We start from the raw sequence: 24,701 nt of genomic DNA, 5'->3' as shown, positions 1-24,701 counted from the left end.
ATGTAAAAACCAATTTAAACCCACCATTCTTCACTCCCTGTGCTCTCACCTCCTCCAGTTTGTGCCCCCCAGGACCGTGTCCCTGTCACTGCCCCCAGTGACCTTTGTCCCCTTGTCCCCGTGTCCCTTTGTCCCCGCAGACATCAACGAGTGCACGTCCAACCCGTGTGTGAACGGGCTGTGCAGGAACAACGCCGGCTCCTTCGCCTGCGAGTGCTCCCCGGGCAGCAAACTGGACCCCAGTGGCACCATCTGTGTGGGTGAGCAGGGCCAGCTCCTGCCAGCCCGGGTGGCACTGCCAGTGTCACCCTGCACCGTCACCCGGCCTGGCACGGGGATGGGAATCCCACAGAGCGGGGATGGATGGGATGATGGGGAGGAATTCCTGGCTGGGAGGGAGTTGGGGGCCTGGGATGGAATTCCCAGAGCAGCTGTGGGTCCCTGGCAGTGTCCAATGCCAGGATGGAGCACCTTGGGACCAGGGATGGTGTCCCCATGGCAGGGGTGGCACTGGAAGGGTTTTAAGGCTCTGGGTTGTGGGAACAGCCACATCCTCAGGGATCAGTGACTCCCAGGAGCAGTGGGGAGGGACAGCTCCTCCCAGCTGCCCCTCGGGGCTGCCAGCCCCGGGTTTGGGGGCACGGGGCAGCCCCTGAGCCCCCGGTGTGTCCCTGCAGACAGCATGAAGGGCACCTGCTGGCTCAACATCCAGGACGGGCGCTGCGAGGTCAACATCAACGGGGCCACGCTGAAATCCGAGTGCTGTGCCACGCTGGGGGCAGCCTGGGGCAGCCCCTGCGAGCGCTGCGAGATCGGTGAGGCTCTGCCAGGCCCGGGAATGCCCGGGAAATGCTGGAGTGGGGCTGGAGAGCAGGGACAGGGAGCAATGCCCACAGGGTGCTCGGGCACTGCCAGCGCTCTCAGGGACAGGTGGGGTTGGTGGGGGGCTGTGGAGGGTCGGGAGCTGGGCTGGGTGATCCTGTGGGTCCCTCCCAGCTCTGGGTGTTCCATGGTTCTGTGGGAAAGCTGGAAGGGTTTCCCTGCTGACATCCCTGTCCCTTGCAGACACCGCCTGTCCCCGGGGCTACGCCCGCATGAAGGGGGTCACCTGTGAAGGTAAAGTGCTGCAGGGAGGGAAAACTGCTTTTCTTGGGAATGTGGTCACTGTTCTGCTGCCTCTCTGAGTCTTGGGGGGGATCTCCACCCTCTGGCCCTCTGTCTGTCTGTCTGTCTGTGCCCAGATCCTGGCCCTGTTTCTGCCCAGTTTTCATGGCTAAGTTGCCACTTGGAGCCCGGTGGGCAGCTCTGGGCTCCTCCCAGCTCCTCCAGGAGCCCCTTGAGCCCCCCCTGGCCGTGTCCCCGTGCTGTCCCTCGCCATCCCTGACCCGTGCCACCCCACAGATGTGAACGAGTGCGAGGTGTTCCCGGGCGTGTGCCCCAACGGGCGCTGCGTGAACTCGGCCGGCTCCTTCCGCTGCGAGTGCCCCGAGGGGCTGACCCTGGATGGCACTGCCAGGACCTGTGTGGGTAAGGACGCCTCCTCTGCCCCGATCCTGCCCTCCCGCTTGCCAGCTCCCCACCAGCAACAGCTCCAGCAGAACTCCCTGAGCCCGTGGTTGCTGCTCCTTTGAACCCCAGGGAGAAGGGAGGGAAGGGGTAGGAGCTACCTACCAGGCACAGGAGGGGAGGGACAGAGGGACAAAGGACACCTGGATGGCCCAATGCCCCCCCTGGGGTAGAGGGCATCCTTTGAATCTGCTAACTGAATTCTGGAATTCCAGCAGTGCTGGGATTCCAGATAGTGCTGGGAGGGGTCAGAGAGGGGAAGGGAGAGGTGGCTGACGCACCTGGGAGGGAATGATCATGGGAGGGATTGGGTTTCTGAGGTAAACCCCGACATCCCAACACATCAGACAAGCCCCCGGTGGGCAGCAAACCCACGTGCGCGCGTGCTGTGTCCGCAGACGTGCGTGTGGAGCAGTGCTACATGCGCTGGGACGAGGACGAGTGCACGGAGCCGCTGCCCGGCAAGTTCCGCATGGACATGTGCTGCTGCTCCGTGGGCTCGGCCTGGGGCTCCGACTGCGAGGAGTGTCCCCGCGCTGGCTCGGCCGAGTTCAAGGCGCTGTGTCCCCGTGGGCCTGGCTTTGCCAACCGTGGTGATGTGCTCTCGGGACGGCCCTTCTACAAAGGTGAGTGCTGGAGCCACCAGAATCTCAGTCGGGATGTTCCTGAGCTTGTCTGGCCCTTGGTGCTGGACCAAATAGTGGCACTGCGGTGTTTCACCCCACAGACACTTTTGGCTGGTTGGGTGCCTCAGCTGGGCATGTGGAGATAAGTCCAGGTTTGCAGGAGCTCTGGTGGTGGTGGGATGGAGCCTCCTCCATGGAGGTTCAGCTCCTCAGGTTTCCCTCTGTGGAGAAGCTTTAGGGTGATGGTGAAGGAAAGGAGTCAGTTCTGATGGAGGGTTTGGATCCAGAGCTTTATTCTGGCCTCTGAATGCAGCACCAGCTCCACAGAACTCCCTGAGCCTGTGGTTGCTGTTCCTTTGAACCCTGGGGAGAGGGGCAGGGAAGGGGTAGGAGCCACCAAGCAGGGACAGGAGGGGAGGGACAAAGGGACAAAGGACACCTGGATGGCCCAGTGCCCCCCAGGGACAGAGAGCATCCTTTGAATCTGCCCTTCTGGAATTCCAGGACTGACAGACAGTGCTGGGAGGGGTCAGGGAGGGGAAAGGAGAGGTGACTGACAAACCTGGGAGGGAATTATCATGGGAGAGATTGGGTTTCTGAGGTAAACCCTGAAATCACACTGCGGCAGGTGAGGAAGGGTAGTCAGGGCTGATGCTTGAGCTGAGGGGGTTCTCAGCTGCAGGGAGGGGGTTCATGGAGAGCCCCCCTGGCTGGATGTCTCTGATCCCCCAGATGTGAACGAGTGCAAGGTGTTCTCCGGGCTCTGCACCCACGGCACCTGCAGGAACACCATCGGCAGCTTCAGGTGCATCTGCGGCAACGGCTTCGCTCTGGATGCTGAGGAGAGGAACTGCACAGGTGAGGGACCCCCAACCCCTAACATAGCTTCTCATGATTCTTTAAGCAATAATTATATCTAATCACATCTAACAATTATATCATTTATCATATATTGATTACAGATGTGCAGCTTCACATGATCCAACAAACACAAGGCCTAACACTTCCCAGGGCCTACCTTTAACATTTTCCCTACCAAGCCTGGCTTTCTTTCTAATTCCCTGAATTTCCTACGATTTTAAAACCTTCTCGTGTTCCCCAGACATCGACGAGTGCCGCATCTCCCCCGACCTGTGCGGCCACGGCTCGTGCGTCAACACCCCGGGCAGCTTCGAGTGCGAGTGCTTCGAGGGCTACGAGAGCGGCTTCATGATGATGAAGAACTGCATGGGTGAGCAAGGCTGAGCCCCTGAGGGCACCTCCTGGGGCAGGGCAGGGCCCTGGGGCAGGGCAGGGCACAGCCAGAGCTGCCCAGCTCCCCAAACACAGCCAGAGGTGCCCAGCTCCCCAAACACTGCATGGATCAATTCCCATTTCCATGAGGAGCTTTGGGACACCCTGTGCCCTCTTCCACCTCTGGGACACCCTGTGCCCCCTTCCACCTCTGGGACACCCTGTGCCCCCTTCCACCCCCTCATTTATAGGGGCTCTGGGACTCCTTGTGCCCCCTTCCACGTCTGGGACATCCTTTGCCCCCTTCCACCCTCTCAGTTATAGGGGCTCCCTTCACCTGCCCTTTTTATCTCCCTTTATCCTCACACACAGTTCCTCACAGCTCCTCCAGTCTGCCCAAGGCTTGTTTTTATTCTGTCAGAGTCTCATCTGTTTTCAATTGAATAATTTCTTGTTCGGAGCTTAAAAAATCCCATCAGTGACCTCAGTACCTCAGTTTGTCTCCAACAGCTCAGCCAGACTCCTGCTGTCCTCTAATTCCTGGCATTCCACGTTCCTGTCCTCTGTCCAGCCAGACTCACTTGTCTCACTGACCTGCTCTTAATATTCTGCTTTGGCTTGGGCTTTCAAACCACTTCAAGCCATGATTCAACACCATTTATTTATTTTTCATGTTTTATCCTCTCTGCTCTTTAAAATAAATCACTGTCCCTGGCAGGGGCTTTGTCTTTTCCGTACAATTTGTAGCATGGGTTTCCACAGTTTCCACTGATCATCCTCCTCCTCCTGCTCCATTTCTGGGACCCTGGGAATGTCACAGTCCTCACCCATGACCTGCTGCCTTCTTGCAGTAGTCTGATTTCTAATCTTTATAGAAGGATATAAATTTCATTGTTCTTTTTTTTTTTAATTTAATGCTCGCTCTTACTCGTCCAATTCCACTTTATCCTTTTTTTTCTGGGTGACAGGGAGCTGAGTCATCTCACCCCAAAGGGGGTGGTGACGTTTTGTTATTCCCTGTGGTCAAGGATTAACTTCTTCCCACCTGCGTTTGGCCAAAGAATTTGGCTTCAGCCTCCTGAGGGAGGAATTCTGTGCAGCCTGGGGCAGGGGACAGCACCAGCAGTGAAAATGCAGCCTGGGATTCACCAGGAACAGGCTCCCACTGATCTGGGGCTGTTTGGTAGGGACCTGTCACCCCCATTTTCGGGCGTATCCCAGCCCTCTTTACCTGAAAATCTCATCAGTGTTTTTGCCGAGTCAAGAAAAATAACCCGTTCTTAACTTCAGTGCTGGAGTCAGGAAAATAAACAGAGAGGAAAATGAATTTTTTTTAAATATATCCAACCTCAGTTCCTTTCTCTGCTCTCACTGAGGGGCTCTTGGGTTCTGCTGAGGTCAAGGCACAAGGTGGGATTTCCCAAATTCAGAATCCAACCAAGAGACCACTGGAGCCAAGCCCAGCTTTCCCTACCCTGTTAACCTCTTGATATTCCGTTTTGGGATCAAGCCCAGCTTTCCCTGCCCTGTTACCTGCGAGATATTACCTGTTTTGGGATCAAGCCCAGCTTTCCCTGCCCTGTTACCTCTTGATATTCCGTTTTGGGATCAAGCCCAGCTTTCCCTGCCCTATTACCTGTGAGATATTACCTGTTCTGAGATCAAGCCCAGCTTTCCCTGCCCTATTACCTGTGTGATATTCTGTGTTTTGGGATCAAGCCCAGCTTTCTCTGCCCTGTTACCTGTGTGATATTCCCTGTTTTGGGAGCCAAGCCCAGCTTTCTCTGCCCTGTTACCTGTGTGATATTCCCTGTTCTGGGGTCCAAGCCCTGCACTCCCTGCCCTGTTAACCCTGTGATATTCTCCATTCTGGGGTGCAGAAGCCTCTGGAAGGGACCAATCCCATTTTCCCCTGCAGACATCAACGAGTGCGAGCGGGACCCGCTGCTGTGCCGGGGCGGGATCTGCATGAACACCGACGGCAGCTTCGAGTGCATCTGCCCCCCTGGGCACGAGCTGACAGCCGAGGGCAACACCTGCATTGGTGAGGGCTCAGCAGGGAAACCCCACAGGCAGAGCTCCTGCAGGGCTCTGGGTGTCTCCTTCCCATCCCGTGCATCCCATCCCTGGATGTGACCAAGAGTTTGGAGCAGCCTGGGCTGGGGAAAGGTGTCCCTGCCCGTGTCCCTGCCCATGGATGATCCTTAAGGTCCCTCCCACCCAAATCCTTCTGTGCTTCCATGATAAGTGTGTCCAGCTCATCCCAGAGGAGCTCATTCCAAGGCCAAGAGCTCACCCAGACCAAGCTCATTCCCAGCGTTTTGTTGCATTGGTGTTGTTCATTTTGCTGCTCCCTTTGACCAGTGGGAAAAAATCCAGTTTGGGCACCAGCTGATGGCCTGAGCAGGGCTGGCTGCTCCAAGTGCTCTTGTCCCCTCAGACATCAACGAGTGCTCCCTCAGTGACAACCTCTGTCGCAACGGGCGCTGCGTCAACGTCATCGGCACCTACCAGTGCTCCTGCGACTCTGGATTCCAGGCCACGCCGGACAGGCAGGGCTGTGTGGGTGAGTGCTCCTCCAAAGGGTCCTTCCAGAGCCTGGCATGAGCCCAGAACCCTCCCGGGCTCGTGGGTGTTGTGTTCAGAGGGTAAAGCTAACGGGGAATGTCGTGGATGGGCGACAGCCAAATCTGTGCTGCTGGCACAGGGCTCTGAGGGCACTGCCAGGGGCCGGGCAGAAGGAATGAGGTGTTCTCTTGTGGCTGGGGGAGATTTGTGTCCTCTTCTCCCACCCAAACTGCTGCCTGGGCCCTTGTCTGTGCAGGGCTGGGTCCCTGTGGGTCCCTGCCAGCTCAGGGTGCTGTGGTTGTCCCCAGACATCGACGAGTGCACCATCACCAACGGGGGCTGTGACACCCACTGCTCCAACTCCGAGGGCAGCTACGAGTGCAGCTGCAGCGAAGGCTACGCTCTGATGCCAGACAAGAGGTCCTGTGCAGGTCAGTGCCCACCTTGGCTCTTGCAGGTGCTGCCCCAGGGACCTCTGTGTCCCCACAGCTGGCTCCAGGATGAGGGGGTCTCATTTTTAAGACCCTCCCAGAGATGGATGATTTTGCTTTGCACTGCCACACCCAGCCGCTCACAATTTGGGATTTCCTCCTTCCCCCTGGTGCTCCAGCTTTCCCTGTGTTCACCTTGGCATGGTCTCCTCTCTGCAGATATTGATGAGTGTGAGGATAACCCCGAGATCTGTGACGGGGGGCAGTGCACCAACATCCCCGGCGAGTACCGCTGCCTCTGCTTCGACGGCTTCATGGCATCCCTGGACATGAAGACCTGCATTGGTGAGGCCCTGGCTGTGCCCTGGGCGTGCCCCAGCTCTGCCTCCTGTCCCCAGAGCCACACTGGGGGGTCCTCGGGGTGTCCCATGGGTGCTTTTGTCCTGCAGATGTGAACGAGTGCGACCTCAACCCCAACATCTGCCTGCACGGCGAGTGTGAGAACACCAAGGGCTCCTTCATCTGCCACTGCCAGCTGGGCTACTTCGTCAAGAAGGGAACCACGGGGTGCACAGGTGGGAGCTCAGAGCTGGGGCTGCCACTGAGGAAAAATGGGAAACTGCCCTGGAGGCAGCCCCAGCCCGCGGTGCTGTGTGGGGGATGCTGTGGGATGTGCTGGGCAGGCACACGGGGCCAGGACCCACCTGTTCGCAGGTGATGGCCAAGCTAGGAGCCTGCCCTTCCTCCTGCACGTTTGCCAGGGCTGAGCTCCTCAGCTCCAGCATCCAAGCCCAGGCAGCCTCTCCCCCAAATCCCTGGGAGCTGAGGGAGTGGGATCAGCCCAGCTCAGCCCTGCTGTGCTGGGGGAGCTGAGCTGGGCCAGCCCTGGTGTCCTTCCTCTGCAGACATCGACGAGTGTGAGATTGGGGCCCACAACTGTGACATGCACGCCTCCTGCATCAACGTCCCCGGCAGCTTCAAGTGCAAGTGTCGCTCGGGCTGGCTCGGGGACGGGCTCAAGTGCAACGGTGAGTGCTCACCAGGGCAGGGCAGCCCTCTCCAGGGGCTCTGGGGAGCCTGGGCTGAGATGGAGGGGTTCAACCTGGAGAAAAGGAGGCTCAGAGGGGACCTGCACAGCTCCCTGACAGGAGGGGACAGCTGGGGGGTCAGGCTGTGCTCACAGGGGACAACAGGACAAGAGGGAACAGCCTCAGGCTGGGCCAGGGAGGGTTTAGGTGGGATATTGGGAAAATGTCTTTGTGGAAGTGTCCAGCCCTGGCGCAGTCTCCATCCCTGAAGGATTTAAAGCCATGCAGATGTGGTAGTTGGTGACATGGTCAGGGCTTGGCAGTGTCCTGGTGATGGCCATAGAGGCTCTCAGGGATGTGCTGAAGCCTCCAGACAGTCTCCTGGGCCATTTGTGTGCCCCTGTAGCTGCTCAGGCTCAGGGCAAAGCCACAGAAATGCCAGGCTGGACAGGGCTTGCTGGAAGGTGTCCCTGGGGGTGGAACTGGATGATCCTTAAGGTCCTTCCCACCCAAACCACTCCGTGCTTCCATGAGTGAGTCCAGCTCACCCAGGAGCCCAAGCTCATTCCAGATTAGCCAGGCCAGGCACTGACAGGCTGTTATCCATGCCCAGACCTGGATGAGTGTGCAACTGAGGAGCACAAGTGCAACCTGAACGCCAACTGTGTGAACACGCCCGGCTCGTACCGCTGCGCCTGCCGCGACGGCTTCAACGGCGACGGCTTCTCCTGCTCAGGTGAGCCTGGGGCTGGCCAGAACAGGGCTGGGACAGACCCCAGCCCCTGCCCGGGTTTGAACGGACAGATTCTGTCTGCTGAGGAAGGTGGAGCCTCCCCTGAAATGGGAAATGTAAACCCTCTCCCTCTGAATTATTGTAATTTTGAAATTAAGGGGATCTCAGGGAAAGATGTGGGAATAGGAATAACAGTTCTGTACTAGGAAAATGCAGTGGGAAAACGCTGCTCTGGTATCCCAAAACCTCAGATTATATCCAGGTAGGAATGCTTGGCTCCTCCCCCTGGGCGGGGCATCTCCCAATGGGATGATGGGATTTTATCAGCCATGCAGTGACACTCAATGGCTCATTAACAGAAGATAATTAATAATTGATGGCCCATTAACAGAAGATCGCTCCTGGAGGGAGGATTGGTTGTGGAAGAGATAAAGAAAACTGCCCAATGAGCAGAAGATAACTGCCCCACCTCTGCCAAATCTGGAAATAGAATACACACATTATCTTCCAATCCAGGACAGCCCCTCTGAACCACCAGCCTTGGCTGGGTGGTGCCCAGAGCACATCTGGTCTGTGCCACAGGGCTCCGGCACCTCCTCACAGGTGTCAGGGGAGGCTCAGGGCCATGGCAGGAGCTGCAGCCTCCCAGCCGTGGGTGGGCACCCTCCTGGGCTCCCCTGGGCTGGCAGAGGGCAGCCCCCAGCCCCGTGTCCCCTCCCTGCAGATGTGGATGAGTGTGCAGACAACGTGAACCTGTGTGAGAACGGGCAGTGCCTCAACGCCCCCGGCGGGTACCGCTGCGAGTGCGAGATGGGCTTCAACCCCACCGAGGACAGCAAGGCCTGCCAGGGTGAGTGCCCAGGCCCTGAGCCCCTCCTGGGCCTCTCTGGCCTCTGCTGGCACCTCCTGCTCCATGAGCCAGCCCCCAGCACCTGCTGGTGCCAGGCTCCTGAGGTGCCACCTCTGCCACTGGTGGTGGTTGGTGCCGAGCCTTCAGAGAGCTTGGGCTGAGCCTGGATTCCTGCAAAATGGAAAAGCAGGAGAGCAGGGGTGAGGGGAAAGAGGGGGAGAGGGTTGGGGGGCCCAGCTTCCCCAGGAGATTGTCTGAAATGGCACCAGGACCATCCTGGGGTGGGATGGTCACAGCTGGGCAGGAGGTGGGAGCAGGAGCAGCCTGTCCTGCCCCAGCCTGTCCCCAGCTGTCCCTGTTTTGCAGACATTGATGAATGCACCTTCCAGAACATCTGTGTCTTTGGCACCTGCCAGAACCTGCCCGGGATGTTCCGCTGTGCCTGCGACGATGGATATGAGCTGGACAGGAGTGGGGGCAACTGCACAGGTCAGGGCTCCTGGCTGCCTGCTCTGGGCTCTGCTGGGCCCATCCATGGCAGCCTGAAAGCAGCCCACGGTCCCTGTGGTGTCCTTGCTGCTGGGGTGGCCAGGGGGCACAGCTGAGTGTGGCTCTGCTCCTCCTCTGGGCAGGGAGCTGAGGGTGGCACAGGGCAAGGGTGGGGATACACCTGGGCACAGAGCTGGGGCTGGGCTGGGCTTTCCTGGCAGCGCTCACCTTGATCTTCACTGTCCATCTGTCCGTCCTTTCAGACATCAACGAGTGTGCAGACCCTGTGAACTGCATCAACGGGCTCTGTGTCAACACCCCGGGCAGCTACCTGTGCAACTGCCCCCAGGACTTCGAGCTGAACCCCACGGGGGTGGGCTGTGTGGGTGAGTGGGACCCCACCCAGACCCACCTGGGGGTCCTTCTGGGTGCTCCTGTGTGGCTGGAACTGGGCATGGCGAGGGTGGCTGTCCCTCTGTGGCTGTCCCTGCCTGCCTGTCCCCCTGGGTTTAACCCTGCAGCAGCAGCAGAACCCACGTCCTGCTGAGTGTGTCCCCCCTGGTGTCACTGTCACAGCTCTCTCGTTGCTCCAGGGCAGCTCTGGAGCTGTTTTATTCCCTGCCAGTGCCCAAGGCCAGGTTGGACAGGGCTTGGAGCAGCCTGGCACAGTGGAAGTTGTCCCTGCCCATGGCCAGGATGATCCTTCAGGTCCCTTCAGCCCAAACCATTTGGGATTCCACGATTCCACACAGCTCCCAGCACAGGGCCCCAGTAACCCCCAGTTTTCCCTTATTCGTGGAAAATTTCCCATTCCTTTGCAGGGCGTGGAGCGGGGTCACCTTTAAGGTCCCCTCCATCCCAAACCATTCCACAATTCCACGATCCCATCCCTCCTGCACCCCCAAGCTCTCCGGGAGAGGTTTCTTTGCTCAGAGCCCTGTGTCTGTGCAGATACCCGCGTTGGGAATTGCTTCCTGGACACGCAGGACCGAGGGGACGGGGGCATCTCCTGCAGCGCCGAGATCGGCGTGGGGGTCACCAGGGCCTCCTGCTGCTGCTCCCTGGGCCGTGCCTGGGGCAACCCCTGCGAGCTCTGCCCCCCAGCCAACACCAGTGAGTGGGGAACAGCTCGGGATGGGCACGGGGGAAGGAGGGGAAGAGGGGCAGAGTCGCTCTCCATGGATCTTCAACCCAAACTGGAGATGCTGAGTTTGGGATGGACATGGAGGGAAGAAGGGAAGAGGGGCAGGGTCACTCCCTGATGGATTCTCAACCCAAACTGGAAGTGCTGAGTTTAGGATGGACACAAGGGGGAAGGAGGGAAGAGGGGCAGGGTCGCTCTCCATGGATCTTCAACCCAAACTGGAGATGCTGAGTTTGGGATGGACATGGAGGGAAGAGGGGCAGGGTCGTTCCCTGATGGATTCTCAACCCAGACTGGAGGTGCTGAGTTTGGGATTTGCTGCTCCATCTGGGGCAGGGTCACTCCCTGATGGATCCTCAACCTGAACTAGAGGTGCTGAGTTTGGGATGGACATGGGGGAAAGAGGGAAGAGGGGCAGGGTCACTCCCTGATGGATTCTCAACCCAAACTGGAGGTTCTGAGTTTGGGATTTGCTGCTCCACCTGGGGCAGGGTCACTCCCCATGGATCTTCAGCCCAAACTGGAGATGCTGAGTTTGGGATGGACATGGGGGAAAGAGGGAAGAGGGACAGGGTTACTCCTCAATCCATACTGGAGGTTCTGAGTTTGGGATTTGCTGCTCCACCTGGGGCAGGGTCACTCCCCATGGATCCTCAGCCCAAACTGGAGGTGCTGAGTTTGGGGTTTGCTGCTCCACCCAGGGCAGGGCAGAGGTGAAGTGGGGTGGGGGAGGCCAGGCTGTTGTGTTTAGGGGGTGCAGGTTGGGATCCTTCATTCCCAGTGGGCTTGGGAGGGAATGTGGGATCACGTCTAGAAGGGAGGGCAGGCTGTGGGGTGGCTCAGCAGGTGATGGGGATGGAGCTGCTCCATCCCAGCCCTTCCACAGCCCCAGGGCTGTTTCTGCTGGGTTTTTCCTGGCTCTCCCCACCTTCCTGCTTCAGGGGAGCCCCTCAGCCCCCTCAGCTCCCCCTGCCTTTCTCCACAGCCGAGTACAAGACCTTGTGCCCTGGGGGAGAAGGGTTCCGGCCCAACCCCATCACTGTCATCCTGGAGGGTGAGTTATCCCTGTTCCCATGGCCCTTCCTGAGGGATGGGGTGCTGGGGGACCCCAGGGCTGTGGGGACACTCTGTGCCATGGCACTGGGTGCTGGGGGACCCCAGGGCTGTGGGGACACTCTGTGCCATGGCACTGGGTGCCCGCTGACCCCTGAGTGATGGACACAAAATGTGGTGGGCTGAGCTCTCTGCAGCTGGGGGGTGACACAGGCACTGAAAATGTCCCACTGCTGTCCCTCCTCAGACATTGACGAGTGCCAGGAGCTGCCAGGGCTGTGCCAGGGCGGGAATTGCGTCAACACCTTCGGCAGCTTCCAGTGCGAGTGTCCCCTGGGCTACTACCTCAACGAGGACACCCGGATCTGCGAGGGTACCGGGGCTGGGGACACGGGTGGCACCTCCTCCAGGGGTTGGGGACACAGGGGTGGCAACTGTGTGTGTGCCTAGGTGGTGACCATGTGTGCCAGCTGCCCCAGCAATGGTTGGGACCATCCCTTCCCCTTTCCAGATTCCCTCATCACCAACCTGTCCCCAGCCTGCTCCCTGTGCCAAACCCACCCAACCCTCGTGCCAAGCCTACCCCCACCCCACCTGTGCCCTTCTCCAGCCCTGCCCACTGCTCTGACTCCTTCCTCCCACAGATATTGATGAGTGCTCTGCCCACATCGGGATCTGTGGCCCTGGCACCTGCTACAACACCCTGGGCAACTACACCTGCGTGTGCCCACCTGAGTACATGCAGGTCAACGGGGGAAACAACTGCATGGGTACGGCTCTGGGTGCTCTGCATTCCTGGGGAGGGCTCAAATCCATGGGGAATGCTCCAGATCTCTGGGGAGGGGGCTGGCACTGCCATCCCAGAGGGGGCTGTGCCAAGGGGATGGAGCAGAAGTGCTGGAGACAGGAGCTGGGATTCAGAGATGGATGTGGCACTTGGTGCTCTGCTCGGGGTGGTGGCTTGGGCTCCATTTGGAGGCCTTTCTTGCCCTTCCCGGGGCTGGCAGTGCCATTCCCAGGGCTGGCAGTGCCACTCCCAGGGCTGTCCCAAGCCTGGCACTGCCCTTGCAGACATGAGGAAGAGCGTTTGCTACCGCAACTACAACGACACCTGCGAGAACGAGCTGTCCTTCAACATGACCAAGAAGATGTGCTGCTGCTCCTACAACATTGGCAAGGCCTGGAACAAACCCTGCGAGCCCTGTCCCACCCCTGCCAGCCGTAAGTGTCCCCACAGGGTCCCTGTCCCACCCCTACTCACCATAGGCCTTCCCATGTGATCCCTGTCCCATCAATTTTCCCATTTCCCCATGAAATTTGGGGCATGGGCACCAACAAGTGAATGGGGAGGAAGGAGAGCGCTGTGGGGGTGACTCCCAGCACAGTGGGGAGCCCCTGGTGCCTCTCAGAGCCCAATTCCAGCACTCGTGGCCCTCGCTGGGCACTGCCATGAGCTCGGTGTTCCCTTTCCAGCCGAGTACCAGATCCTGTGTGGGAACCAAGCCCCTGGATTCATCATTGACATCCACACAGGGAAACCCATTGGTGAGTGAATCCTGCATTCCACAGGGCCAGGGCTGCCCCTGTCATCCCATGGGAGCTTCTTTCTTAGGGAATGAAAGGTTGGGGCAAGGAGAAGTGGCTTGGCAGTGCCAGGGACTGAAGAGGTGGAGATGAGTTAATCTCTTCCTGGGAAGGAAGTGCAGCAGAAGGAGATGGTGGTGGGACTCCAGAGCCACCCCAATATTCCAGTGACCCCCTGGGCTCCCCATTTCCATCCCCAGAGCTGAGCTGTTACTGCAGGGACACACTCGGGGCAAGCAGGGGCCGTGTCCTGGGTGGAGCCTTCCCAAAATGCTGATGCTGTGGAGCATTCCTGGGATGCAGGGGTGGGATGCTGATGTTGAGGAGCATTCTTGGGACACAGAAGGGGAAATGCTGATGTTGAGGAGCATTCCTGGGATTCAGAGGGTGGGATGCTGATGCTGTAGAGCATTCCTGGGGTGCCGAGGTGGGATGCTGATGATGTGGATCATTCCTGGGATGCAGGAATGGGATGCTGATGTTGAGGAGCATTCCCAGGATGCAGAGAGAGGGATGTTGATGATGAGGGGCATTCCTGGGATGCAGAGGGTGGGATGCTGATGCTGAGGAGCATTCCTGGGATGCAGAGGGTGGGATGCTGATGCTGCACTGATGCAGATATCGATGAGTGCAGCGAGATCCCGGCCATCTGCACCAACGGCGTCTGCATCAACCAGATCGGGAGCTTCCGCTGCGAGTGCCCCATCGGCTTCAGCTACAACAACATCCTGCTCATCTGCGAAGGTACCTCGGGAATTCCAGGGAATTCCAGCTCCTCTTGGCCTGGGACACCGCCACAGGGCTGTGGCAGCTCCACGGAGGGGATTTTTGGGGTGTCCTGTTCCACAGAGGGGATTTTTGGGATGGCCTGCCCAGCACTGGGAGTTGCACTCCCTGTTCCCCGTGCTCCTTCCCAAGCTGTCCCACTGGGATCAGTGATCCCAGCCCTGCTCAGCCATTCCCGGGATCCCCCTGGGATGTTCCCAGTGCCACCCCAGTGTCCCCGTGCCCTCTGTCCCTGCAGACATCGACGAGTGCAGCAGCGGGGAGACGCTGTGCCAGCGGCACGCCGAGTGCGTCAACATCCCCGGCAGCTTCCGCTGCGAGTGCGCCACGGGGTACCGGCTGTCCCCGGGGGGAGCCTGCGTGGGTAAGGACACAGCTGGGACACACACCTGGGCAACACACCTGGGCACACCTGGGTGAAACACCTGGGCATACCTGGGGCACACCTGGGCAAAACACCTGGGCATACCTGGGACACACCTGGGCAAAACACCTGGGCATACCTGGGAAATGCACCTGGGCAAAACACCTGGGCATACCTGGGAAACATCTGGGATACATCTGGGATACACCTGGGACACACCTGGGTGAAACACCTGGGCATACCTGGGAAACACACCTGGGTGAAACACCTGGGCACACCTGGGAAACATCTGGGATACACCTGGGACACACCTGGGCGAAACACCTGGGAAATACCTGGGACACACACCTGGGAAATACTTGGGAAATGCACCTGGGACACACCTGGGTGCACCTGGGATACACACCTGGGAAACACCTGGTCATAAGTGAGCCACTCACATCTGAAAAACACACCTGAGACACACCTGGGAAACACACCTGGGCGTACCTGGACACACCTGGGACACACCTTGTCATACGTGAGCCACTTACATCTGTAAAATATACCTCAGACGGACACACCTGGTCTACACTTGGTCATACTTGATCACAGCTGGGACACACTTGGGCACACCTGGGAAACACACTTGGGACACACCTGGTCATACCTGAGCCACTCACACCTGAGAAACACACTGGAACACACCTGGGACACACCTGGGACACACCTGGAACACACCTAAACACACACCTGATCACACCCCCCTTTTTCGTGGATGACAGCACATAAATCTCATTGTCTGTCAAGTCACCTGTCCAGAACCGTGGGCGGGGCTCTGCTCTCCCCACCTGTCCCCTCCCTGCCCCTCACCTGCACCCCCTGGGCCCGTTCCAGGTCGCAACGAGTGCCAGGAGATCCCCAACGTGTGCAGCCACGGCGACTGCGTGGACACCGAGGGCAGCTACGTCTGCATCTGCCACAACGGCTTCAAGGCCACCGGGGAGCAGACCATGTGCATGGGTCAGTGTCACATCCCCTGGGTCAGTGTCACATCCCTGGGTCAGTGTCACATCCCCCGGGTCAGTGTCACATCCCCTGGGTCAGTGTCACCCACCCTGGGTCAGTGTCACATCCCCCGGGTCAGTGTCACCCACCTGGGTCAGTGTCACCTATCCTGGGTCAGTGTCACTCCACTGGTCAGTGCCACCCCAGGGCGACACAAGTCCCTGACACTCCAGGGTTCTGCCAGGGACAGCTGAGTGTCCTGCCAGGCTGTCCCTGTGCCCTTCAGTCTGTCCCCAAGCTGTCCCTGTGCCCTGCAGCTTGTCCCCAGGCTGTCCCTGTCCCCTGCAGCCTGTCCCTGTGCCCTTCAGCCTGTCTCCAGCCTGTCCCCAGCCTGTCCCTGTCCCCTGCAGCCTGTTCCCAAGCTGTCCCTGTGCCCTGTAGCCTGTCCCTGTGTTCTTCAGCCTGTCCCCAGGGTGTCCCTGTCCCCTGCAGCCTGTCCCCAGCCTGTCCCTGTCCCCTGCAGCTTGTCCCCAGGCTGTCCCTAGGCTGTTCCTGTGTCCTGCAGCCTGTCCCCAGCCTGTCCCCAGGCTATCCCTGTGCCCTGGAGCCCTGTAGCCTGTTCCCAAGCTGTCCCTGTGCCCTACAGCTTGTCCCCAGCCTGTCCCCAGCCTGTCCCTGTGTCCTGCAGCCTGTCCCCAGCCTGTGCCCTGCAGCCCTGTAGCCTGTTCCCAGCCTGTCCCTGTCCCCAGGCTGTTCCTGTGTCCTGCAGCCTGTCCCCAGCCTGTCCCCAGGCTATCCCTGTGCCCTGGAGCCCCCTGCCCTCTCAGGTGTGTCCCTGTCCCCGCAGACATCGACGAGTGTGACCGCCAGCCCTGCGGCAATGGGACCTGCAAGAACACCGTGGGCTCCTACAACTGCCTGTGCTTCCCTGGCTTCGAGCTCACCCACAACAACGACTGCATGGGTGAGTCCCCCACCCTGGGGACACCCCTGGGGCCGGCCCTGCTGGCTGTCACCCACGGGTGACACCTGGCACTGTTGCTGTGGCTCTGCAGACGTGGACGAGTGCTCGTCGCTGGTGGGGCAGGTGTGCAGGAACGGGCAGTGCATCAACAGCGTGGGCTCCTTCCAGTGCCTGTGCCAGGAGGGCTACGACCGCACCCCCGACGGCAAGAACTGTGTGGGTGAGTGTCCACCCTAATGTCCACTCCATGGCCAGGGTCCTCTGGCCTGCCTGGTGCTGTCCATGTGGTCCCCAAGCTGCTCCCAGCAGTTCCATTCTCCAGAAGCACCCACAAAGTTCCCTGGAAGCAAAGCCAGCTCATTGAGATGCCCATGGAGAGCTGGGCTGGCCCCTCCCTGCCTCCATCTCCCTCCAGGCCTGTCCCTCCGTGTGCAGGCAGTGGGAGGAACATCCTGTCCATGCCCCAAAGTCCTACCAGGGATACCCTGAGAACCATCTTGGAAATATCTCCCCCATTCTGTGTCACCTTTGGGGCAAGGCGGGGCCTGGTGCACCCTGAGGTGCTCTGAGCAGAGCCCAGACCCCACCCCTGGCTGTTTTCCCCTCTCCAGACATCAACGAGTGCGTGAGCCTGCCCGGGACCTGCTCCCCTGGCACCTGCCAGAACCTGGAGGGCTCCTTCCGCTGCATCTGCCCCCCTGGCTACGAGGTGCAGAACGACAACTGCATTGGTAAGGCCAGCCCTGTGCCCCCATCACGGCCCCTGCACACCCCAATCTATGGTCAGGGCACCCCAGGGGGGTCAGCACCCCCAAATCCCTGCAGCGAGCCAGGCAAGCCCAGCCCTGATGGCACAGGAGGCTTTGGGGCGTTGCTGTGCCCATTCTCCATCAGGAGGGCTGTGGGGTGGGGCAGGGGTGGTGCCCACCGCCCTCACCTGCTCCAATGACCCCTGGCTGTGTCCCTGCTGCCCCCAGACATCAACGAGTGCGAGGAGGAGCCCAACATCTGCCTCTTTGGGACGTGCACCAACACCCCCGGCAGCTTCCAGTGCGTGTGCCCGCCCGGCTTCGTGCTGTCCGACAACGGCCGCCGCTGCTTCGGTCAGTGCCCGATTCCTGGGATTCCTGCAGAATTCCCGGAATCTCCCTGACCTTGGCACGTCCCCATCCTCCCTCAGACACCCGCCAGAGCTTCTGCTTCACTCGCTTCGACAACGGGAAGTGCTCGGTGCCCAAGGCCTTCAACACCACCAAGGCTCGGTGCTGCTGCAGCAAAATGCCCGGGGAGGGCTGGGGAGACCCCTGCGAGCTGTGCCCGCAGGAGGGCAACGGTAGGGAGGGGACAGGGACAGGGGTGTCCCCATGGGAGCAGTGGTGGGTGTGTCCCCATGGAGAAATGGGTGTGTCCCTGTGGAGAGATGGGTGTGTCCCCAGGGGAGCAGGGATGGGTGTGTCCCCATGGAGAGGGGTGGGTGTGTCCCCATGGAGATGGTGGGTGTGTCCCCATGGGAGGGGTGGGTGTGTCCCTATGGAGAGGGGTGGGTGTGTCCCCAGGGGAGCAGGGATGGGTGTGTCCCCATGGAGAAATGGGTGTGTCCCCATGGGAGCAGTGGTGGGTGTGTCCCCATGGGAGCAGTGGTGGGTGTGCCCCCATGGGAGTGGTGGGTGTGTCCTCATGGAAGCAGTGGTGGGTGTGTCCCTATGGGAGGAATGGGTATGTCCCCGTGGGAGTGGTGGGTGTGTCCCCATGGGAGTAGTGGGTGTGTCCCCGTGGGAGGAATGGGTGTGTCCCCATGGAGAAATGGGTGTGTCCCCAGGGGAGCAGGGATGGGTGTGTCCCCATGGAAGCAGTGGTGGGTGTGTCCCCATGGGAGTGGTGGGTGTGTCCTCATGGAAGCAGTGGTGGGTGTGTCCTCATGGGAGTGGTGGGTGTGTCCCCGTGGGAGGAATGGGTGTGTCCCCGTGGGAGTGGTGGGTGTGTCCCTGTGGGAGGAATGGGTGTGTCCCCTGGGAGTGGTGGGTGTGTCCCCATGGGAGTGGTGGGTGTGTCCCCGTGGGAGGAATGGGTGTGTCCCCATAGGAGCAGTGGCTGTGTCCCCACAGGAGAGTCCTTGGTGCGTCCCCATTACTTCCAGAAGCCTTCAAAGCCCGTTTCAGAGCAGAATCCCTCCAGCACATCCCACATTTCTTTCTCATTTCATTCCCACTTTTCCTTTCTCTCCCAGTTGCCTTCCAGGAGCTGTGTCCCTATGGCCACGGGGCCATCCCAGGCCCAGGTGACACCCGGGAAGGTGAGGCTGCGTGGAGGGACGAGCAGAAATTTGTGCTTGGGGTTGTTGCCTGGAATTGGTCAGATCTGGGCTGCTGGAGAGCAGGGTGGGATCCTGGGGGGGCACACAGGACTGGGCACCCCCAAACTCCCCAAGCTGCTCACCAGGGCTTCATCCCTCAGCTCTGCAGAGGAAATGAGACTCCCTGAGCACCTCCTGACAGTGCTGAGGGGGCAGGGCTGTTTGTGGCCGTGTGAAGCTGCAAATTTTCCATTTCCAGATGTGAACGAGTGCTCGGAGAACCTGGGGGTGTGCATCAACGGCGCCTGCATCAACACCGACGGCTCCTTCCGCTGCGAGTGCCCCTTTGGCTACAACCTGGACTACACCGGGGTCAACTGCGTGGGTGAGGCTCTGGGGGGGCCTAGGGGGTCTGGGGGGGTGCCCTGCTCCCTCCTGTTCCTTCCCACTCCCTCCTGCTCCATCCCCATCACTCCAGATGGTATGGATCGTTGTGTGCATGTTCAGGGAGGGAATTGCTGCTCCCTCGCCCCTTCCCTTCCATTCCTGCTCTGCTGGGACACTTGGAGTGCTCTGGGCCTGCAAGAGCCCAGCCCTTCCCCATCCTCCTCCTCCTCCTCTTCACATTCTGTGCTCCCCAGACACGGACGAGTGCTCCATTGGCAATCCCTGTGGGAATGGCACCTGCACCAACGTGGTGGGAGGCTTCGAGTGCGCCTGCGACGAGGGCTTTGAGCCGGGGCCCATGATGACCTGTGAAGGTAATGACCTGGGGGCCAGCCCCTTCATTCCCACCTCTCTGGGCTTTGTGGGACCCCCTGGCCCCTGCCTGGGCCAGCCCCTTCATTCCCACCACCCTGGGCTTTGTGGGACCCCCTGGGCCAGCCCCCCATGGATGGTGTGGAAAGCTGGATGAGGCTCCTCTCCACACTGGGCTCCTTCAGCTCCTTCTGGAGCCCAGGAGGAGGCCTGGAGCCCTGGATGAGCACAGCAGCTGCCTCCCCAAGGACCAGCAGCCATTCCCCCCAAAGCTGCTGGGACACCAGGGGTCTGTCCCTCTGCAAGGGCAGAGCACAGCAAGAGGCTTTGGTGGAGCAAAGCTCTGGTGTGGGATGGATTCCCAGGAAGGTGGATGTGCCCTGGGGAGCTCCTGAGGGCACCCAGGTGAGTGCTGTGCTCTCCTCCCTGCAGACATCAACGAGTGCTCCCTGAACCCCCTGCTCTGCGCCTTCCGCTGCATCAACACCTTCGGCTCCTACGAGTGCACCTGCCCCTCTGGCTACGCCCTGCGCGAGGACAGGAGGATGTGCAGAGGTAAAACCCCTTGTGCAGCCCCCAGGGCACGGCCCCAGCTGCCCCCAGCCCCTGCACCTGGCCAGGTGGGAATTCTGCGCTGGCTTTTCTCACCATCACCCACCTCGGTGTTGTGGTAGGAAGGAATTCTTCTCTGGGAGGGTGGGGAGGTTTCCCAGAGAAGCTGCCCCTGGATCCTTGGAAGTGTCCAAGGCTTGGAGCAGTCTGGGACAGTGGAGGGTGTCCCTGCCATGGCACTGGATGAGTTTCAAAGTCCCAGCTCATTCCATGACATTTTTTAACCTGAGTGCCAGCCAGGCTGGCTGAGGCTGCAGGGATGGATGGGGCAGGGCAGGGGTGGCAGAGCAGGGCTGGCAGGAGCTCTGATGGGTCTCGTTGCAGATCTGGACGAGTGTGCAGAGGGGCTGCACGACTGTGAGTCCCGGGGGATGCTCTGCAAGAACCTCATCGGCACCTTCATGTGCATCTGCCCTCCTGGCATGCAGCGCAGGCCCGACGGCGAGGGCTGCACAGGTACCAGGGGCACTCCTGGGGCACTCCTGGGGCACAGACAGCAATGTTCCTCTCTGAGGGATCATCCACAGACTTGTGCCTTACATCCTTCTTTGCTTTACATCCTCAGGCTCCTCCCTGGGCTTTCCCACATGTCACAACTTCCTGAGTGTCCCAATAGGACACACAAAACCTTTGTCCATCCCTGGAGCCGTGTGTCACCTCTAGGGTGACACAGCCCTGGGCCATGTGTCCTTGCCTTTGAGTTTTTCTGAGTGTTCCAAGCTGCTTTTGGGATGGGGAGGAATGAATGGCCCGGAGCTGCACGGGACAGAGACAGCTCCAATCCAGTCCAGTCCAATCCAATCCAGTCCAACCCAACCCAATCCAGTCCAACCCAATCTAATCCAGTCCAACCCAATCCAACCCAATCCAGTCCAACCCAATCCAATCCAGTGCAGTCCAACCCAATCCAGTCCAACCCAATCCAACCCAACCCAACTCAACCCAATCCAGTCCAATCCAATCCAACCCAATCCAATCCCAGCAGCAGCTGGAGCATGGCCAAGCCAGGGAAGCTGAGTTCTGGCCACCCTGCCCTGGGAGAGCTCTGGGATGGGTGGATGTTTTCTCCATGGAGGAACCCCAGGTGGAGGTGCCTCCCAGCTGCCCAAAGACACCAAAAGGACCCTCAGGGGCTCAGTGAGGTCTCTCCACGGGCAGTGGGGAGCAGGGCAGGTCTGTGCCTGCCCTCAGCAGGGCTCTGAGTGTGTGCTCCTCCCTGCAGATGAGAACGAGTGCCGCAGCAAGCCGGGGATCTGCCCCAACGGGCGCTGCGTGAACACGGCCGGCAGTTACCGCTGCGACTGCAACGAGGGCTTTGAAGTCAGTGCCTCGGGCACCGAGTGCATCGGTAATGCCCTGCTGGGCTGCTGCAGCGCCCCCCGGCAGCACAGGCAGATTTTGGGGTGTTCAGAGGGGCTCAGAGAGCGGGAAGGGACTGGGGACAGGGATACAGGGCATGGCTCCCTGCTGGTAGGTGGGACACTGGGCAGGAATTGTTCCCTGGAGGGTGAGGAGGGCCTGGCACAGCTGTGGCTGCCCCTGGAACTGTTCAAGGCCAGGTTGGACGGGGTTTGGGGCACCCTGGGACAGTGGGAGGTGTCCCTGCCCATGGCAAGGGTGGCACTGGGTGGGTTTAAGGTCCCTCCAACCCAAACCTTTCTGGGATTCTTTGCTCCTGAGCAGGAAAGCTGTTGGAGCATCCCCTTTATCCAAACCCCCCCACCCTCCCTGGCACTGCCTGCTCCATTCCCCCTGGTGCTGGCGCTGCCTCAGAGCCTGGATTTGTGTCCCCCTTTCTGTGCCCAGACACCCGGCAGGGCTTCTGCTTCACGGAGGTGCTGCAGACCATGTGCCAGATGTCCTCCACCAACCGCAACCTGGTCACCAAGTCCGAGTGCTGCTGCAACAGCGGGCGCAGCTGGGGCCCCCAGTGCGAGCTCTGCCCCCTGCCTGGCACTGCCCACTACAAGAAGATGTGTCCCCACGGCCCTGGCTACTCCACGGATGGCAGAGGTCAGTGGGGCACTGGGGTGTTTGCTGGGTCCCCGGGATGGAGGAGGAAATGATGAATCTGACTCCATGTTCTTAGAAGGATATGCTATAATATGATTAATATAATATAATATAATATAATATAATATAATATAATACAATATAATAATTATAATATATTATATAATATTTAATAATTATCATTAATGTAATTACATATATTTAATATGCTAATGACTATTAATGTATCAATATTAATTATATTAATATAGTATAGATTTAGCAATATACAATATATATTATATTATATTATATTATATTATATTATATTATATTATATTATATTATATTATATACTATATTATATTTGCAGAAGATTTCTGCTTTGTGACAGCTCAGCCACAAATCCAGTTCATCTTCCCAGCTCCCACTTCAGCAGGGGGATGTTTACTGTCACTTGGGAGCTGCCAGAATAACCCCGAGACACTTGTGCTGTGTGAATTATCTGATAACAAACACCAGATAAGCTTTTTGTGGGGAGTGAGCTGCCCTGGCACTGACAGCTCCTCCTGTCCCTCTCTTCACAGATATTGATGAGTGCAAGGTGCTGCCCAACCTGTGCAGGAACGGGCAGTGCATCAACAGCATCGGCTCCTTCCGCTGCCACTGCCGCCTGGGCTACACCCCGGACATCACGGGCACTGCGTGCCAGGGTGAGCCGGGCACTGGGCACGGCCCCACCAACCCCGGGTGATACAACCCACATCTTTGCCTTATCCCCGAGCAATGCAGGATAGTCCAGATACCTCAGTCCCTCTTGGAGACAGAGTGCCCAAATACCCACTCAGCTGGCTACGCTTAGCGAGCTCAGTGATTTGAGCTCTTTAGTGATTTCAGCTCTTTAGTGATCCTCAGCTCTCTCTCAGGATTTCAGCTCTTTGCTTGCTAGGGCACCTTTGGCTCTTTGGCTGGGCCAGAAGCAGATGAGAGAGAGGAGAAGGAGAGGTCCTGGTGGTTATACAGCGATGGTTTATTGAGGGATGTGTGAAGGGTTCCAGTGATGGCTCTTCTTCTGTCAGATCGGCTAAAACAGCTCCTTTTTTTAGGGTATAGGGGGATCCAAATTTGTTCAATAGTAAGGGTTAAGGAAAAGTGGCCTGTGGGGTTACAGAGTTAAGCTATGGGGTGAGACAGAAGACAAGAGCTTATTTTGCTGTCTCATCCTTACTCAGCAGTTCCTGCTGTTAAATCTCAATCTCCCATGGAGTCTGCTACACCTGGGCTGCCCTCCCTGATCCTTAACCCCACCTGGGACCCACCCTTCCCTCGACTCCCCAGAGCTGTGGGTCCAGATCTCCACCCTGCTCACCTCTGAGTCCTCCTTTAACTCCCTAAAAATTAGTTCAGTCTTCCCCAAGCCCAGGACTGGGATCTGAGCTGAAATCTGGGAGCTGCCAGCCCCTCCCAGGCAGCACAGCTGGTTCCAGGCAGGCTGAGCGCCCTGCTGGGATCCAGATGTTGGCATAAACATCTGGAATCACAGCGCTCTCTCTGCAGGATTTATCACTTGTTTGTTGTGCTGGCTCAAACTGAGCTGCTCCCCCAAAGCCCTCAGCTGCTTCCTGCAGAGTGAGAATGGGGTGTTTATCCAGGAATGCCACAATCCACGGGCATATCTCAGCCCTGAGCACAAAACCTGGCATCACCTTGAGTTCAGGAGCCCTGAGTGGGCTGGGAGGGCACCCTGCCCAGCAGCACAAGCTGATGTGTTTTGTCCCTTGGGGTGCAGATCTGGACGAGTGTAACCAGTCCCCAAAGCCCTGCAACTTCATCTGCAAGAACACCGAGGGCAGCTACCAGTGCTCCTGCCCCCGGGGCTACATCCTGCAGGAGGATGGCAAAATCTGCAAAGGTACAGGAGCAGGGAGCTGGGGGACAGGGGACAGGGCAGCCAGATGGGGGAAAACATCAGCAGGAAAGTGTGGGGAAAGGTGCCACGCATGAGGGTTTGACCCTTCCACACTCCAGGTGTGGCTCATCAGGGAAAAAAATGCTCTTGGTTCTGTCCTGGAGACTGCACAGCACATCCTGAGCTCCAGGGAGCTCAGAGGGATGTCCCCTGCACGTGGCATTGTCACCAGCCAGGCTGGGGCTGTGCCCACCCCACAGTGTGGGAGCCTGGCCTCGGGATCTGGGAGAACCTGGGATCTGCGACCTGCAGGAGAGGCAGGGGAACACCCCTGCATCTTGCTGATGGGTGGGAAAATAATGGGGAAATTGGGGGAAATTAATCAGGAAAAATTTGGAGAAATAATGGGGGAAAATGGGGAAAATAATTGGGGAAAATGGGGGGAAATAATTGGGAAAATGGGGGAAAATAATTGGGAAAAATGGGGGAAATAACTGGGAAAATGATGGAAAATGAATGGGGAAAAATGGGGGGAAACATGGGGGGGAAATAATTGGGGAAAATGGGGGAAAATAATTGGGAAAAATGGGGGGAAATAATTGGGGAAAATGGGGGAAAATAATTGGGAAAAACAATTGGGAAAAATGGGGGAAAATAATAGGGAAAATTGTGGAAAATAATAGGGGAAAAATAGGGGGGAAATGGGAAAAATAATGGGGAAAATTGGGAG

At 58.7% G+C, this 24,701-nt stretch overlaps 1 protein-coding gene across 6 annotated transcripts in view; it reads left to right on the top strand.

The window, feature by feature from the left end:
• Window positions 1-24,701, top strand: part of FBN3 (fibrillin 3) — a 78,328-nt gene that overhangs the window by 48,553 nt on the left and 5,074 nt on the right. For all 6 annotated transcript variants that reach the window (XM_064734302.1, XM_064734301.1, XM_064734304.1 and 3 more), the window contains 40 exons: window positions 141-260; window positions 678-815; window positions 1,066-1,116; window positions 1,402-1,527; window positions 1,965-2,192; window positions 2,925-3,050; window positions 3,295-3,423; window positions 5,344-5,469; window positions 5,866-5,991; window positions 6,302-6,424; window positions 6,644-6,769; window positions 6,874-6,999; window positions 7,330-7,452; window positions 8,066-8,188; window positions 8,910-9,035; window positions 9,402-9,524; window positions 9,788-9,910; window positions 10,476-10,637; window positions 11,654-11,722; window positions 11,969-12,094; window positions 12,366-12,491; window positions 12,793-12,942; window positions 13,195-13,266; window positions 13,924-14,049; window positions 14,330-14,455; window positions 15,332-15,457; window positions 16,290-16,406; window positions 16,498-16,626; window positions 17,018-17,137; window positions 17,384-17,509; window positions 17,587-17,739; window positions 18,634-18,699; window positions 18,959-19,084; window positions 19,341-19,460; window positions 19,891-20,013; window positions 20,395-20,526; window positions 21,293-21,418; window positions 21,877-22,083; window positions 22,650-22,775; window positions 23,852-23,974. In XM_064734302.1, coding sequence (XP_064590372.1) covers window positions 141-260; window positions 678-815; window positions 1,066-1,116; window positions 1,402-1,527; window positions 1,965-2,192; window positions 2,925-3,050; window positions 3,295-3,423; window positions 5,344-5,469; window positions 5,866-5,991; window positions 6,302-6,424; window positions 6,644-6,769; window positions 6,874-6,999; window positions 7,330-7,452; window positions 8,066-8,188; window positions 8,910-9,035; window positions 9,402-9,524; window positions 9,788-9,910; window positions 10,476-10,637; window positions 11,654-11,722; window positions 11,969-12,094; window positions 12,366-12,491; window positions 12,793-12,942; window positions 13,195-13,266; window positions 13,924-14,049; window positions 14,330-14,455; window positions 15,332-15,457; window positions 16,290-16,406; window positions 16,498-16,626; window positions 17,018-17,137; window positions 17,384-17,509; window positions 17,587-17,739; window positions 18,634-18,699; window positions 18,959-19,084; window positions 19,341-19,460; window positions 19,891-20,013; window positions 20,395-20,526; window positions 21,293-21,418; window positions 21,877-22,083; window positions 22,650-22,775; window positions 23,852-23,974 — 5,040 coding nt within the window. The remainder of the gene's footprint in view (window positions 1-140; window positions 261-677; window positions 816-1,065; window positions 1,117-1,401; window positions 1,528-1,964; window positions 2,193-2,924; window positions 3,051-3,294; window positions 3,424-5,343; window positions 5,470-5,865; window positions 5,992-6,301; window positions 6,425-6,643; window positions 6,770-6,873; window positions 7,000-7,329; window positions 7,453-8,065; window positions 8,189-8,909; window positions 9,036-9,401; window positions 9,525-9,787; window positions 9,911-10,475; window positions 10,638-11,653; window positions 11,723-11,968; window positions 12,095-12,365; window positions 12,492-12,792; window positions 12,943-13,194; window positions 13,267-13,923; window positions 14,050-14,329; window positions 14,456-15,331; window positions 15,458-16,289; window positions 16,407-16,497; window positions 16,627-17,017; window positions 17,138-17,383; window positions 17,510-17,586; window positions 17,740-18,633; window positions 18,700-18,958; window positions 19,085-19,340; window positions 19,461-19,890; window positions 20,014-20,394; window positions 20,527-21,292; window positions 21,419-21,876; window positions 22,084-22,649; window positions 22,776-23,851; window positions 23,975-24,701) is intronic.

Source organism: Zonotrichia leucophrys, chromosome 28 (assembly GCF_028769735.1).
Source record: "Zonotrichia leucophrys gambelii isolate GWCS_2022_RI chromosome 28, RI_Zleu_2.0, whole genome shotgun sequence".
Lineage (NCBI taxonomy): Eukaryota > Metazoa > Chordata > Aves > Passeriformes > Passerellidae > Zonotrichia > Zonotrichia leucophrys.
The sequence above is the reverse complement of the archived record's forward strand: the minus strand, read 5'-3'. Positions and strand labels throughout refer to the sequence as shown.